Source organism: Mirounga leonina, unplaced genomic scaffold (genome assembly GCF_011800145.1).
Source record: "Mirounga leonina isolate KUSES-001 unplaced genomic scaffold, KU_Mleo_1.0 Mir_201, whole genome shotgun sequence".
In the NCBI taxonomy this organism is placed as follows: Eukaryota; Metazoa; Chordata; class Mammalia; order Carnivora; family Phocidae; genus Mirounga; species Mirounga leonina.
Genome location: NW_023270504.1, coordinates 22,520,864 through 22,535,159, shown reverse-complemented (window position 1 = coordinate 22,535,159; position 14,296 = coordinate 22,520,864). Strand labels below are relative to the sequence as shown.

General features: G+C 35.8%; 1 protein-coding gene across 2 annotated transcripts; it reads left to right on the top strand.

Moving 5' to 3' along the window:
• The first annotated feature begins 1,768 nt into the window (after window positions 1-1,768).
• CLEC12A (C-type lectin domain family 12 member A) lies at window positions 1,769-13,878 on the top strand. 2 transcript variants are annotated; one of them, XM_035028249.1, is made up of 7 exons: window positions 1,769-1,993; window positions 5,150-5,248; window positions 5,532-5,720; window positions 6,611-6,762; window positions 8,150-8,256; window positions 10,378-10,550; window positions 13,374-13,878. In XM_035028249.1, the coding sequence occupies exons 1-7, from the start codon at window positions 1,903-1,905 to the stop codon at window positions 13,481-13,483; spliced, it is 921 nt and encodes a 306-aa protein (XP_034884140.1). In that variant the 5' UTR covers window positions 1,769-1,902; the 3' UTR covers window positions 13,484-13,878. The 2 variants fall into 2 exon arrangements, with proteins under 2 accessions (XP_034884140.1, XP_034884141.1); XM_035028250.1 differs by having other exon boundaries at window positions 13,393-13,460.
• The last annotated feature ends 418 nt before the right edge of the window (window positions 13,879-14,296 follow it).

Here is a 14,296-nt window from a genome sequence, read left to right as displayed (position 1 = left end):
ATACAATATACATGGTATGAAAAGAAAGCTAGGATTCTAGTTTGGACTACATGTTCGGCTAAATGTGGAGATACTACCAATGATTTTTTGTAACTGAATTTTTCCACTTTCTTTCTACCCCACCCTGCTACCTTATATGAATTGCATATGTGCTGGTTAATATTACAGGTTCTGTGATAGGGAATGTTATGTGTCAGCTTGACTGTACTAAGGTGCCCAGAGAGCTGATAGAACATTACTTCTGGGTGTGTCTTTGAGGGTGTTCCAGAAGAGATTAGCATTTGAATCAGTAGACTCAGTAAAGAAGGTTATCCTCACTATTCTAGTGAACATGATCTAATTTATTAAGTTCCCGCCTAGAACAAAAAAAAGAGAGAGAGAGAGAGAGAGGAATGACAAATTCTCTCTCTTTCTCTCTGCTTGAGCTGAGATGTCCATATTCTCCTATACTTGGACATTGGAACTATTGGTTCTCAGGCTTTCAGACTCAGACAGAGATTTATATAATTGGCCTCCCCCCTCCCCCACTCCCCTCCAACCTTCAATTCTCAGGCCTTAGGACTCAGACAATTACACCAACAAATTTCCTGGTTCTTCAACTTTCAGATGGCAGACCATAGGACTTCTTGACCTCCATAACTGTAAGCCAATTCTAATAATAAAAAGAATATATTTATATATATTCCATAATAATTATATATATATATATTCCTTTGAGCCTATCCACATTGTACAAATTGTCCCTTTATTTTATTCTTTTCTAACTCCCCTTTTAATGTATATACTTGTTTTTTCTTTTTTGATCCTGAGTGTGGGTCTTTTTTTTTGAACCTGTGTATGTCACTGTCACTGTGGTCTCTCAGCTCTTCAATTATGTGACTGAAAATATAAGATTTATTAATAAGAATAAGAATTAGGAAGGAATTTACTCAAAAACAATCATTCTCAAACTCCCACCTTTACTTTGTACACTTGATCAGTAAATGAATGGATCCCCGCCTCCTGCGAATGCTGAGTGAACTTTGTAAGATCCTGGCTTGCATGGCTCTAGAGGCTCATTTGCTTCTCCCTTTTGCTATACTTGAGCTGGGAGCTGGCTCAAAAAGATTGAGGCAGTCTGAAGAGAGACAGCAAGACTGATCTCAGCTTTCCTGGACTACAGAGCAATTTCTAGGGCCTTTCTAGGGCCCACCTCGGCCGTCAGTATGCATACTCCCTGGTGTGGTTCCTGGGCCCCAGTCCCCTTCATGTATTTCTTGCTACTAGAGAAACTAGATAGATGTTCCCTAACTCCGCTTAGGCTAACTTATCCCTAAGTAACAGAATTACAGATGGGGGCGTATCCTCTGCCTCTCCCTAGGAGTGCTCTGGGTATGTGCAGTCTCCCAGCAAAGGCAAATCCTTTCTGTCAGGACTTTTGCCCTGACACACACAGAATGTCCGTGCCAGGCCATTGCTATAGAAAAGTGAGTGTTTGGGGATTGGGTCCTTCTGTTCTCTCTCTGCTTGAAGGTTTTTCTCCAATAAATTCTATGTTATATCTGCACACCTGCTGCTAGTAATCTGTGCCCCTTTGGATGGCACTAACCAAAAAGATTTTTAAAGCTACTTTCTGTAGCTGGCAGATACAGAGAAATGACAAAAAGGGAGACATAAGAGGAAGAAAGACTTTCAGTCTTGCAATTTTGTCTGTACTTATCTGAGGCCTCTGATAGGCTGCAGCTCCTTTGTATACACACAGGATTGGGACAGTGAAAGGAGAAGTTAAAGCTTATAAATTCAAGCTTCAGTTTATAAACCGAAGTCTAAAATTACAACTCCTGTTTAAATTCAACTATGTTAGTTCACCTTCATCTTTTTTTTTTTTAATAGTTTGTTGGGCTTTCTTTTCAATAGCCATCAATGTCTGAAGAAGTTACTTATGCAGATCTAAAATTTCAGGACTCCAGTAAAAGGGAAAACATCCATGAGCTTGACACAGTTGGGATAAAAGGTAAGATTTTGAACTTTGGTTGTGTTGTAGGTTGAGCCTCCCATTTTTACCAAAATAATTATAAATTTTTAAGGTGCTGATTGGTGCATTGAACACTCAATCTTTTACAATGTTTCTGTTTTAATATCACACTCAAGATAATTAGGATAGGATGATAGTTTGATTTTACTGGATTGTGAAACATTCTCCCCCCATAAAACAAGGAGTACATGTCGTCCAGGAAAATCATGGTTTTGTAGGTTCTTTTTTATAAGAAAGTGCTAGTCACACATGTAATAGTAAAACTGGATCTTAACTTTCTCCCTATGTGACGAGCACTATCCTTCTTGCCTTATGAGGTAGAAATGGGCACCTCTATTTTTCAGGAGAGCGTCAGTGACTTCAATGAGTACATGCTGTGCTTGAGTGTCACATGCATGTGTGTGGATTGGGAAAGACTCTCTACTTTATTGACCTGCCAGAACTATGGAGGAGAGGGTTTGGAAACTATCGGATGTGCACAGGACATTTAAATACATCATTTGACCATTTGAAGTTTCTGTGTTCTCACCTATACAATGGAGATAACAAGGCTTGTTTTATTATGAGATTGCAGCCATAATTTAGTATATGCTGCTTGAGCCATTTTGGAAAAGGCCAACATATTTAATGATTATTTTGTGAGGTTTAAATTAAAGATAGATAAAGATGAGAAATACACCAATAAAATGTTTTTATTGGCCAGGATTTCACTAATTATTTTTTGTTTATTCATCTAGTCTAGTAGGTATTTCTTTAATATTTAAAATTGACCATACTTTTCAGTTCTGGGTACCATAAATAAAAATGAGAGGATACCAAAAAGAATGACAATAATAAATAAGAGAATAATGAGAATATTTTTCAGAAAGGGATATTAAGAAGGAATTAAAGTTCTGTTACTTTTAAGCGGCTCAATTTGATCAATTTGACCATTACCATCAAACAAATCAAATTTTGTTCAGAGAAAGATACTAAGCAATCCTCTGTAGGCATATAAGACTAAGTGGAAGAATATGAACTTAAAACTAAACAGTGAGGAATTTTATTTTAATATTAAACCATAGCTAGAGATAACGAGTGAGATAATAATATTCAGACCTATAAATGGGAATTTTGTGAATGAATATGTTATTATACTGTTAGACATATTATTCATTCACTTACACAAAATCAGATTATATCACTTCTCTTTAGCTTGCTGTTAGGTCTATTCACTCTCTGCATGATTAGAAAATAATAGCTCAGGGAATATTATGGTTTAATGGAGATACAGCTCTTTTTCATAAATCTTTAATTAATTTAGTTTCCCTAGGTATGAGATATATTTTGAACTAAATTTACTCATCTTAAATATGGTATTTAGGAAGTGACTGCTTTGGTTGAACTGTTGAGGAGAACTTAATAATTTGATACTTTATTTTAAAGTGATTCTTGCAGTCATATGATGGGATTAATGTTTCCAGAATCTGACTCATTATTTAGAAAAGGAAAAATAATGTTTATTGGAGGCTACAAAATACTTAGATACACGCACATACACACACTGTAATTCCCATATGTTGAGCCTAGATATAGGGAAGAAAGAATGAGAGAGAGAGAGGGAAAAGAGAGAGGGCGAGAAAGGGCGGGAGGAAGGATGGGAGGAAGGAGAAAAGTAAAGAAAGAAATAAATGAAGTATGTGTGTGTATGTATGTGTGTATGTGAAACAGAAACAGAGAGACAAAAAGAGAGAGAACTTTAAAAAATGTCATTTAATATTCTACCAAGTCAAGCATGTATTATCTCCAAATTTCTCCTATTTTTTTTTTTTTTTGGAGGTTAAGTTAAATGAAAAGACACATAGGGGACTAAAGGCAGAAAAGAGGTAAAGAAATATTGGAAGATATAATATTTGGGGCGCCTGAGTGGCTCAGTTGTTAAACGTCTGCCTTCAGCTCAGGTCATGACCCCAGGGTCCTGGGATCGAGCCCCGCATCAGGTTCCCTGCTCAGCGGGAAGCCTACTTCTCCCTCTCCCACTCCCCCTGCTTGTGTTCCCTCTCTCGCTGTCTCTCTCTCTGTCAAATAAATAAATAAAATTTTAAAAAAAGATATTCAAAACCAAACTGTACCTGAAATTTTGTATTTTTTAAAAATTTCTCCTCTAAAACTGTTTCCTTTCCCCAATATCCTCATCTCATTAAATATAAATATAAATACATATTTAATACAATCACCAAGTGTTTGCTATATGCCAGCACTATTCTAATTGTATCACCACTATTAATTCACTTAATCTCTGATATTTTATGGTTTTCTTTTTTAACCAATGCAGAAACTAGGACGCAGAGAGATTAAGTGACTTGTCCAAGGTCCGCCATGATTAGCAGCAGATCCAGCATTCAAGCCCAGGCATACTAGCCCTAGGAATGCTGTGCCTTTTTTTTTTTTTTTAAATCACTATGCTATACTGCCTATAGGTGTATATATTTATTATCCACCACCTTTATCAAGTAAAAGATTTCTCATAAATATTTCATAAATTTGTACTATAGATTCTAACTTCAAAATGTATTCTTAATCAATTCATGGGTCATCACATTCTCTAATCCTAGTAAAGCAAACTACTATTCTCTCTCACATTGATTGGTTTTCTCAATTCTCCTTTTCAAAGCCCATTTTTGCCTCTTTGTCTCTTGACTCGGCCTACCAATTAACAACATCTCCTGTGAGAACCAGTTTGCATGTAAAACAACTAACAAAATGTTTTTTACTTCTTCTTTAAAAAGGTATTTTAGGGCGCCTGGGTGGCTCAGTTGGTTAAGCGACTGCCTTCGGCTCGGGTCATGATCCTGGAGTCCCGGGATCGAGTCCCGCATCGGGCTCCCTGCTCGGCAGGGAGTCTGCTTCTCCCTCTGACCCTCCTCCCTCTCATGCTCTCTGTATCTCATTCTCTCTGTCTCAAATAAATAAATAAATAAAATCTTTAAAAAGGTATTTTAAAAGGTCCTTGAGTTTCTAGCAAAACACATTCCTTTACCAGAGACATGTTAAGAAAGAAAGAAAGGCAAAATGAATGAATGAATGAATGAATGAATGATTCAAATTAAGATGTATACCATTTCCAGGCCTGCCTGCTACTTTTGCTTTCCACAGCACCACCTGCTCCTTCCCATGGATGGCGCCAGAGACTCTTGGCTCTGACTCTACTATGTCTTCTGCTGCTGATTGGACTAGGAGTCTTAGGAAGCTTATGTACGTATTACCCATGTTTTGATTGAAAGGGAAGACCTCTAGAATTACATGAGTTTTACAAGAAAGTTTATTCTTGAATTGAAGCTTTGGAATGATTATAAGTGATATAACCCAAAAGGTATTGATAAGTAGATACTTAAACATGGTAACCTGTTTCCCTCACTCCCATGAAAGGACTGCTTCCTTAGACCTTTAATGTTTCTAATACTAGTTCGGCAGAAAGGAGATTAATGGTTGGGTTGAGGGATTAAAATTTTTTATCATTTCTTTTTTTAATCTGAAGTTTACACAACTTTGAAGATAGAAATGGAAAACTTGAATAAACTACAAAATTTCAAAGAAGAACTTCAGAGAAACATTTCTCTACAACTGATACACAACATGAATAATTCCAAGAGGATCATGGACCTGTCGAACACACTGCAAGAAATAGCCACCAAATTATGTCATGAGCTCTATAAAAGAGAACCAGGTAATCCTATATTCCTCTCTAAGCTATTTATTAGACAATGAACAAAAGCTAGGAGTCACTTGAGAATCATTCATCAATTACTAGCAGCTTTTCCCTAGGATGCCATTATTTGGAGAAAGGAATTAAATGTGGTTGACAAAGGACTCACTGATATTTCTGTGCCATTAGAAGTTTCTCTAATCTGACATTTATGACTGTTATTTTGGGCACTGAGATCAATAGAAGATAAGGAGGAGAAGATAGGTCACCTCTTTATACCCTTTTTAAAGGATAAGAAGAGAAGATAGGTCACCTCTTTATAGGTGACCTTGTTCCTACATTTCAGTCAATGTTTGACAAGAATCAATAAAAAAAAGAAATAGTTAGGTCTTGCCTTTGGAATTAGGAGGAATTTTTTTTTAATATCTCTAACAGTTTCTACAGCTATTATAACTAAAACATGTTCTTGGTGCTCTTGAGAACTCTCCCAAATATTCGACGTCAGGCAGCCAGAAACAACGTAGTTGGAGAAGGCAAGGTTGATGTAGGTTTGGGGAGTTGATTCTTACCACAGAATATTTTTGTGGTTAGCTTTTATTGCCATGTAGTACTATAAAAAATGAAAACAAGAGAGAAAAGTAAGCTAATTAATCATTATTCAGGACTCCTGAGGTAAGAAAACACACTGGAATACACTGGACATTTAATTCGAATTGTGTTGTTCAGATTATGTTTTGGACATATTGTGGTGGTATACAGGGACCTGGAACACAGCATGCATTTTCTTCACCTTTCATGTAAAAAGAAGAAAGACAAGTAAATTTGGTTAACTTATTAGAGAGGACAATGGGAATAATAAGAATAATGAAGATTATCAACACAAACCAAATGAAACTACGTTCTTCTTCCAGAGCACAAATGTAACCCTTGTCCAAAGACATGGATGTGGCATGAAGACAGCTGTTACATACTAACTGACAATTTTGAAACATGGCAAAAGAGTGTCATGTTCTGTTCTGCTCAAAATGCCAGCCTGCTGACAATTAAGAACAAAAGCGTATTGGTAAGGTCTCCTGGATCTCTGCCTGTGATGAAGGAAGTCACTTTTCCGATCTAGAATAGAGAGGAATGAGTCATGTTGGGCAAGATTTGTACTAATCCAGACATGAGGTTTTTTTGTTAGGGTGTGAGGTGACTGAGACTTAGTACATTTATCATACGGAAGGATAGCCAAGGTGTCATCTAAAACCTTGGTTTAGGCCCTTAACGTCAGGGAATCTCAGAGGCTGGGCAGATGGGTAGACATGGGTCTGTGAGAATTTTTAGGTCTGTGATCATTTCCAAACTGAAACTTTAGGATCAACTCTCAGAACACAATTTCTGAGAATTTACCTAAAAGCAGAAGATCTGGAAATCGTTCCTGAGGGTTACCAATTCTGCAAAATCTATATAGGAGAAGATTCTTTGTTTCTACCATTTTGTCTTTTTTTAACTAAGAGAAAAAGGCAACATATAGTAGAATAAAAAGATAGGTTGGATAAAATATGTATAAAAAGGTATAATTAAGATGGGATGTCGAAGGCAAGTGCCAAGCAGATATATTATACTGACTCCCGGGGTCCCAGGAAAATGAGTTCTCTGGAAGATTTATTTATGTATATATGTATTTCTTTACTTTCTTTTTCTAATATTTAAGTAGCATCTCCATATTTTACTTATTCCTCTGCATTTCTGGTCTCTCAGATAGTATTCCTGTATCATTTAAGGAAAAAATTCATTTTCACAAAAGTGTCCGCTTCCCTACTGTAAGAAGCTGGGTCCTCCTTTATAGCTGCAGGGAAAATCAAACCATAGTCTCTCCCTCCTCTGATCATTGTCAACTGATCCATTCTTAGTTATTTACTAAAAAAAAAAAAAAAAAAGTCTAGAAAATGAGGGAAAAAGAATTTACTTTGGCTATAAAATTTTGGACTGGATCTAAATTCTATTCTATAACCACTTCTCGTCTGACTTTGCTACATTTTTTCTCCTACTTTTTCGGTTTCTATTAACTTGTGTATATAGTAATTAACCACCTCCTTTGCTCCTGGACTGACTACTGCTGGATACTTGAATCTTGAAGTTTGTGACCTTCATTGGCCCTAAGTTAAAGTAATGCATGGATTGGTAGATACTTTTCCTTGTGAAACAGTAACTGATAAATAACGGTTGGAGGAAACCTTACAGTAAGGAGCACTTTGTTTCAATTTCTTCTAATGGCATCAAAAAGTAGTAGTGTAATGTCAAACGTGTTACCTTAAAACAGTAATTTGTAAGAACTTATGTTGTGAGGTAATGTACAGAAATGGGAGACAATTATTTTTGGGGCGGGGGAGACAATTATTTTTTGGTATATGTGCTGCTGAAGTGAGCACGACAATTATTTTTTTAACCAGCTCTATTTCTTGTAGGAATTTATAAAATCCAAGAGGTTACGTGGATACTGGCTGGGATTACTTGCCAAAAAAAAAAAGAGAATTTACCAGAACCTGGATGAGACAATTATCTCCTCCAATTGGTAAGTCTTTATTCTTAATGAATTTTTCCGGTTGGTTTGAGTAAAGGTGTTTCCCCCAGGAGCAGTATTGATTACAATTAAAACTAGCAATTGAAATTGCACCCTTAAATAACTCTTTTCTGTCAGGCTTCTTTAATGTTTGATAATGCAAAAAATTGCCACAGATGTCTTCTCATTATCTTGACAAGTCACTAATGAATTTCTTTCTAGTAGCCAAATAAGGAGGGATTTCTGGGAGACTTTGATCTCAGAAAATTATAGAAGCCAACAAAATTCATTGGGTTCTAATCATGTGCTTAAAACTCTTTCACATGCTGAGATTCAAAGATGAATGAAAGATTGATTCCTCTCTTTGTTACTTATTGATTGTACGGGCAGACTAGTTAAACAATTCTACATATAAAAAGAATATAATGTGATAAATCCTTCAGTAAGAATACATGGAATAACCAAAGATAAAGTTTAGCTGTGAAATTTGTGTTGTAACTGATATTTGAAATGGCCATTTTGAATGAAAAATTTAGAGATAGTAAAACATTTTCAGTAAAGAGAATAAGATGAGCAAGGGTATGGCATATTGCATATATGGCATATATAAAACAATTTGTTGTGTAGTATATTAAGAAATATGGCTGTAAATATACCATTATGAATAGATTAATATGTTATATATGTACTACCTGACATAGGGGGAGAACGGACAGGCAAGAAGTACATAAACATAATGCCAAAATTCCATTTGTATTTTATAATCCCTTAAATTTGGGAAGCAGACAGGATTAGACTAAAGAAAGAAACCAGAGCCTCAACCTGCCCATGAATTTATACTTACTTGTTTGTTGAGGACACATCAAGCAGGAGTGAATGCAGGGCAGTTGTGTGGGGGGCCAAGCACACTAAATCTAAACCCTGAGATTCCTGCACACTCCCCACTGTGGGCAAGAAGCAAATACAAGTTTTGATTGTTTTGTTTTGTTTGCATTTTCCCTCAGACAGAAATAGTAGATGTAATAATATGGGTCCAAAAGACAAGGCAGCTCTGTCTTCGGCAGTTACAATGATGGGACAGAACAAGGGATAATATGTATACAAATGGAGGAGAAAAGGAGGTATATATTAAAGATCTCATTTGGAGTGAAGGGAGTAGAGGTAAAAGTCGTGTGTGCATCATGGGAGAATACAGATGGAATCTTGTTTTGAAAAAGTAGAATTTCCATGTGTTTATTTCTAACTATTGCTAATGGGAAGGTAATCTATAGTGGACTAGAAAACACAGTATATATTTCAAATTATTAAGAAATAATACCAAAATAAAAAAATATAATAATATATGTATATATAATACATTATATATGTGTACAATATATAATCATATATGTATTTCATTTTGTTTTTTATTCTTAATGTTATTTTGGGATTAGTTTCTTGAAAGGTGCTGTGATCAATGACATCTGTATCATGTCACTTCAAAAAGGAAATTTCACTTTTGAAAATTTAATTGATATTTATTTATTAATGATCATTATTTATTGACCAAAATATTTAATACTAAATTTTTCCCAATATTTTCAGTTTATAAGTTTGTCTTTGATGCTTAGTCCCTGCTCAGTAATCTTGTTTTAGGAGCTGGTAATTATTCAGAACTTCAGAATAAAATCTCTGAAAAATGGCTAGAGGGAAATGTTACTTGGAGATGATGTTGAACAGAAGGTACCATATATTAGGTTAATTCCTGGCTTGGGTGATTATGAAAAATATTTGAAGAGATGGTGTCAAAGATTTATTACAGGGGCCAGACTGGAGAATTTAATAGAACTGTATTATTCTAAATCATATTAAGTATTGGGGAAGCAAGGTGATACATCTGGAAGGAAAGGACAGCAAATAGTCCAGATGTAAAAAAGTGGAAAAGGCAGATTGAAGTAAGGTAGTGTTTGATACTGCATATATGTTGATAAAGATAAGTAACTTGGACACTCTTGATACTTCAAATAATAATTAAAATTTATTTTAGGCAATGCAGACCCAGGAGCAATGATATATTGAAAAAGTAATTTTTTTCCTGTGGATGTATTTCAAATATTTGACTTGCTAATTGTAATTCTTTATTTTCTCTTTCAGGCTTTCAGGAAACAGAAATGATGTAAATGATACGATGTATTGTGCATATATAGACACAGTATATATTTCCTATAAAGACTGTACTTCACCAATGAATTTTATATGCGAGAAGCTGGCTGATCCAGTGAAGATTCAGAGCACACTAATGAGTGAAATACCAGATGGAAAATATAGTTAGTGCAAATATTTCTCTATTATCCTGCGCTTAAGGCAACTTTAGGGAACATACATCCTGTGGACCACACAAAGGGAATAAAGAGGCTGTGAGACTAAATCTCTGTCTCTTAACAATGTACATTTTTAAACTTTCTTCTTTCTTTCTTCTCATTTGCTGAGTGAAAGGAATCCAAAGTCATACCTTATCATCTAGATACAGTCCAGATACTGTTGAGCATAAATACAGTGTGTTGGGTGAACATACAGAAACCTGAAGCTAACTTTTCCTGCTTTTCCAGGAATAAACAAGGAAAATACCAACCTTATAGAACACCAGGGAAAATGAAATCTAGGAATATATAGAAAGGATAATACATCACGACCAAATGGGATTTATTCTAGTAATACAAGTTGATTTACATTTAGAAAAAAATAAGAGAGAGAGAAAATCTATTACTATTACTATTTTAATAGATGTAGAAAAGCATTTGATAAAATTTAGCAGCTAATGTCTTTAAGAAAACTAGAAGAAGGTTTCCCTAATCTGATAAACACTGATATATTAATAAAGAGATAAAAAACAAATGAAACAAAAAACTACCAACAACAACAAACTCTAAACCTAACATCATGCCTTTGGTAAAAAGTGAATGTTTTTTCTTTTGAGCTCTGGAACAAGATCAGAATGATCTTTATCAAGTATTTTATTCAGTAACTTCTACTGTCTATTAGAGGTCCTAGAAGTAAAATAAGGCAAGAAAAATAAATTTAAAAATATAAAAAATGAGAAAGGAAGAAATAAGACATTTTTATATGTAGCTAATGTAATTGTGTGTGTATACATATATTCTATATATAAATGATATAAATTATTAGAATAAATATTTTATCAAGGCTATTGGATAAAGTTTCAAAATATCTCAATGTTTAAACATCAATTATATTTCTGAAGGTTAGCAGTAAACAATGGAAAAATTTAAAAAGCAATACCATTTATAAGAGCATGCAAAAATAAAATAGTAATAAATGTAATAAAATTCAAAAAACTTTCTGCTCAATCCTGCTTCCTTCCGCTCCCTTGCTCAGGTGGTAACACCAAGAGTGCTCCCTAATAAACCCCCAGCACACTAATCTTGATTTCAGAATCTTTTTCCTGGGAAACCAAGCCTGCAAGCATTGCTGACAAAATAAAAGAAAACCTTAGTAAGTGGAGAGTTAACCATGTACTTGAATTGGAACGCTCTATATTCTTGGGATATAAAGTCTCCCAAATCTACCTATAGAGTAAATACAATCCCTGAAAATATCAGATAGATTTTTTTTAAATGACATGCTAATTCTAAAATTAACATAGAAATGCACTGAATTTAGAATAGCCAAGACAGGGCACCTGGGTGGCTCAGTTGTTAAGCGTCTGCCTTCGGCTCAGGTCATGATCCCAGGGTCCTGGGATCGAGCCCCACATCAGGCTCCCTGCTCTGCGGGAAGCCTGCTTCTCCCTCTCCCACTCCCCCTGCTTGTGTTCCCTCTCTCACTGTGTCTCTCTCTGTCAAATAAATAAATAAAATCTTAAAAAAAAAAAAAAAGAATAGCCAAGACAACACTGGAAAGAAGAATGTTTGGAAAAATTATGGTACTGATTTACTTTAAAGTCATAATAATAAAAACAGTTTGATTTCATACCAGAATAAATATACATCCACAGGACCAGATGTAGTCCAAAAAAAAAAAAAAAAAGACTAATTCATACAATGCATAGAATTGCCTTATTTATATATTAAAAAAAATTTGTCACTGCCATTGGAGGTAGAAAGTGATGGTCTTCTCAATAAATGGAACTGAATCGATTGGATATCTGCATGGAAATAAGTGAAACTTCATATCTACCCTATACCATACATAAATATTAATTTAAAATGGATCATAGAACCAAATATGAGAGTTCAAAATATAAAGCTTCTAGTTAGGGGCGCCTGGGTTGCTCAGTCAGTTAAGCATCCAACTTGAGATTTAGGCTCAGGTCATGATCTTGGGGTCCTGGGATCCAGCCCCTGGTTAAGCCCCAGGAGGAGCCCCACATAGGGCTCTGGGCAGCTCCTCTGGGGCTCCGAGCTCAGCAGGGAGTCTGCTTGGGATTTTCTCTCTCCCTCTGCCTCTCCCCCACTTGTTCTCTCTCTCTCTTTCAAATAAATAAATCTATATTTGAGAGAGAGACAGACACTGAGGGAGAAGCAGACTTCCACTGAGCAGGGAGCCCCACCTAGGGCTGGATCTCAGGTGCTCCTCAAATAAATAAATCTTTAAACAAATATATAAATCTTCTAGTTAAAACATAACAATACCTTTATAGCTTTATGGCAGACAAAGATTTCTTAAACACTAACAATAAAAAACAGGAAAATTAGACTTCATTCAAAATAAGAAGTATTAAGAGAGCAAAGATGCAAGTTGTAGCCTTGGAAAGACGTGTGCTCGGTTTGGATTTGAATTAGTATAGTAAATATACATCCAAATTTATACAGGACTAGTAGTCGAGATAGAATTAACTCCTACAAATCGATAATAAGAAGCTCTAATTTAAAAAATGGGCAGAAAGACTTGAAGTGGCACTTCATGAAAGAAGATACTCAAATGGCCATAAAAGCATATAAAAGGGGCTGAACATCATCATTCACCAGAAAAAAATATTGAAAATAAAAATACAGTGAGGTACCAGTACACCTACCAAAATGGCTGAATTTAAAGGCTGGCAATACTGTCAGCAGAAATGTGGAATATGCTGGGTTTTTCCTGTGGTCGAACTAGCACCCAAATTCCTGTCTGGGAAATACATTTCCCAGAATTCCTTTCCCTGTTTAGGTCCTTGTCAGAACTGGGCAATGAGGGGAACTCACGGAATAACTGGAAGATAAAACCGAGGCAGAAATCGTTACTCTCAAAAGGATGCTGAGGTCAGACAGAACGACAGATGGATGCTGAAGCGCCGGGTAGACCCTGCATCATCTATCTCATCCTTCTTCACATCCAGTTACTTCATCTTTCTGACTTCTTACTCTGCCAACCCACAGCACCTCCAACTCTACCCACAGGTACGTGACTGCAGTCCCACAAAGCAGCAGCTTCCACAGAAACCGTAATCCCTGAGAGAGAAACCTGTGGAGAAACCATTTTCCACTGAGACAATGGTTTCCTCACAGACAGCATTTCCCCTCTAGGCAGCGGCTTCCACAAAGGGGTAGATTCCATAGCCTTCTCCTAAAGCTCCCTTTTTATAGTTCCATTGTGGAATCCAAATGAACATGACCGCTTGGAATTTTATCCCTTCCAGATTGTGGTAGAGTGAAAAACAACAAACCACAGATATGTGGTTCTAATCCCTAGAACCCATACATGTTAATTTATAAGGAAAAAAGATCAATGCAGATGTGATTCAGTTAAGGATCTTGGCATGGGGATTATCCTGGATTATCTGGGTAGGTCCTAAGTCTAATCACACCATTTAAGAGCTTCCATCATTTGAGATTATACTGTTCCCAACTCTCTGCTCCTTCCTCTTATGGATATGATATATCCCCACCTTTGCTGTGCTGCTTTAGTTGGAGTATACTTTCCCAGCCTATTGTCACTCTTAGCTGTGTGGCTTGATTTAGTCAATGAATTGTGAACAGATCTAGTATATGCTACTTCAATCAGAAATTTTAAATGTCCTTGTATATTTTGCTTTACTTTATTGCTTCTGCCTTTGCCATGTAAAAGGGACTGA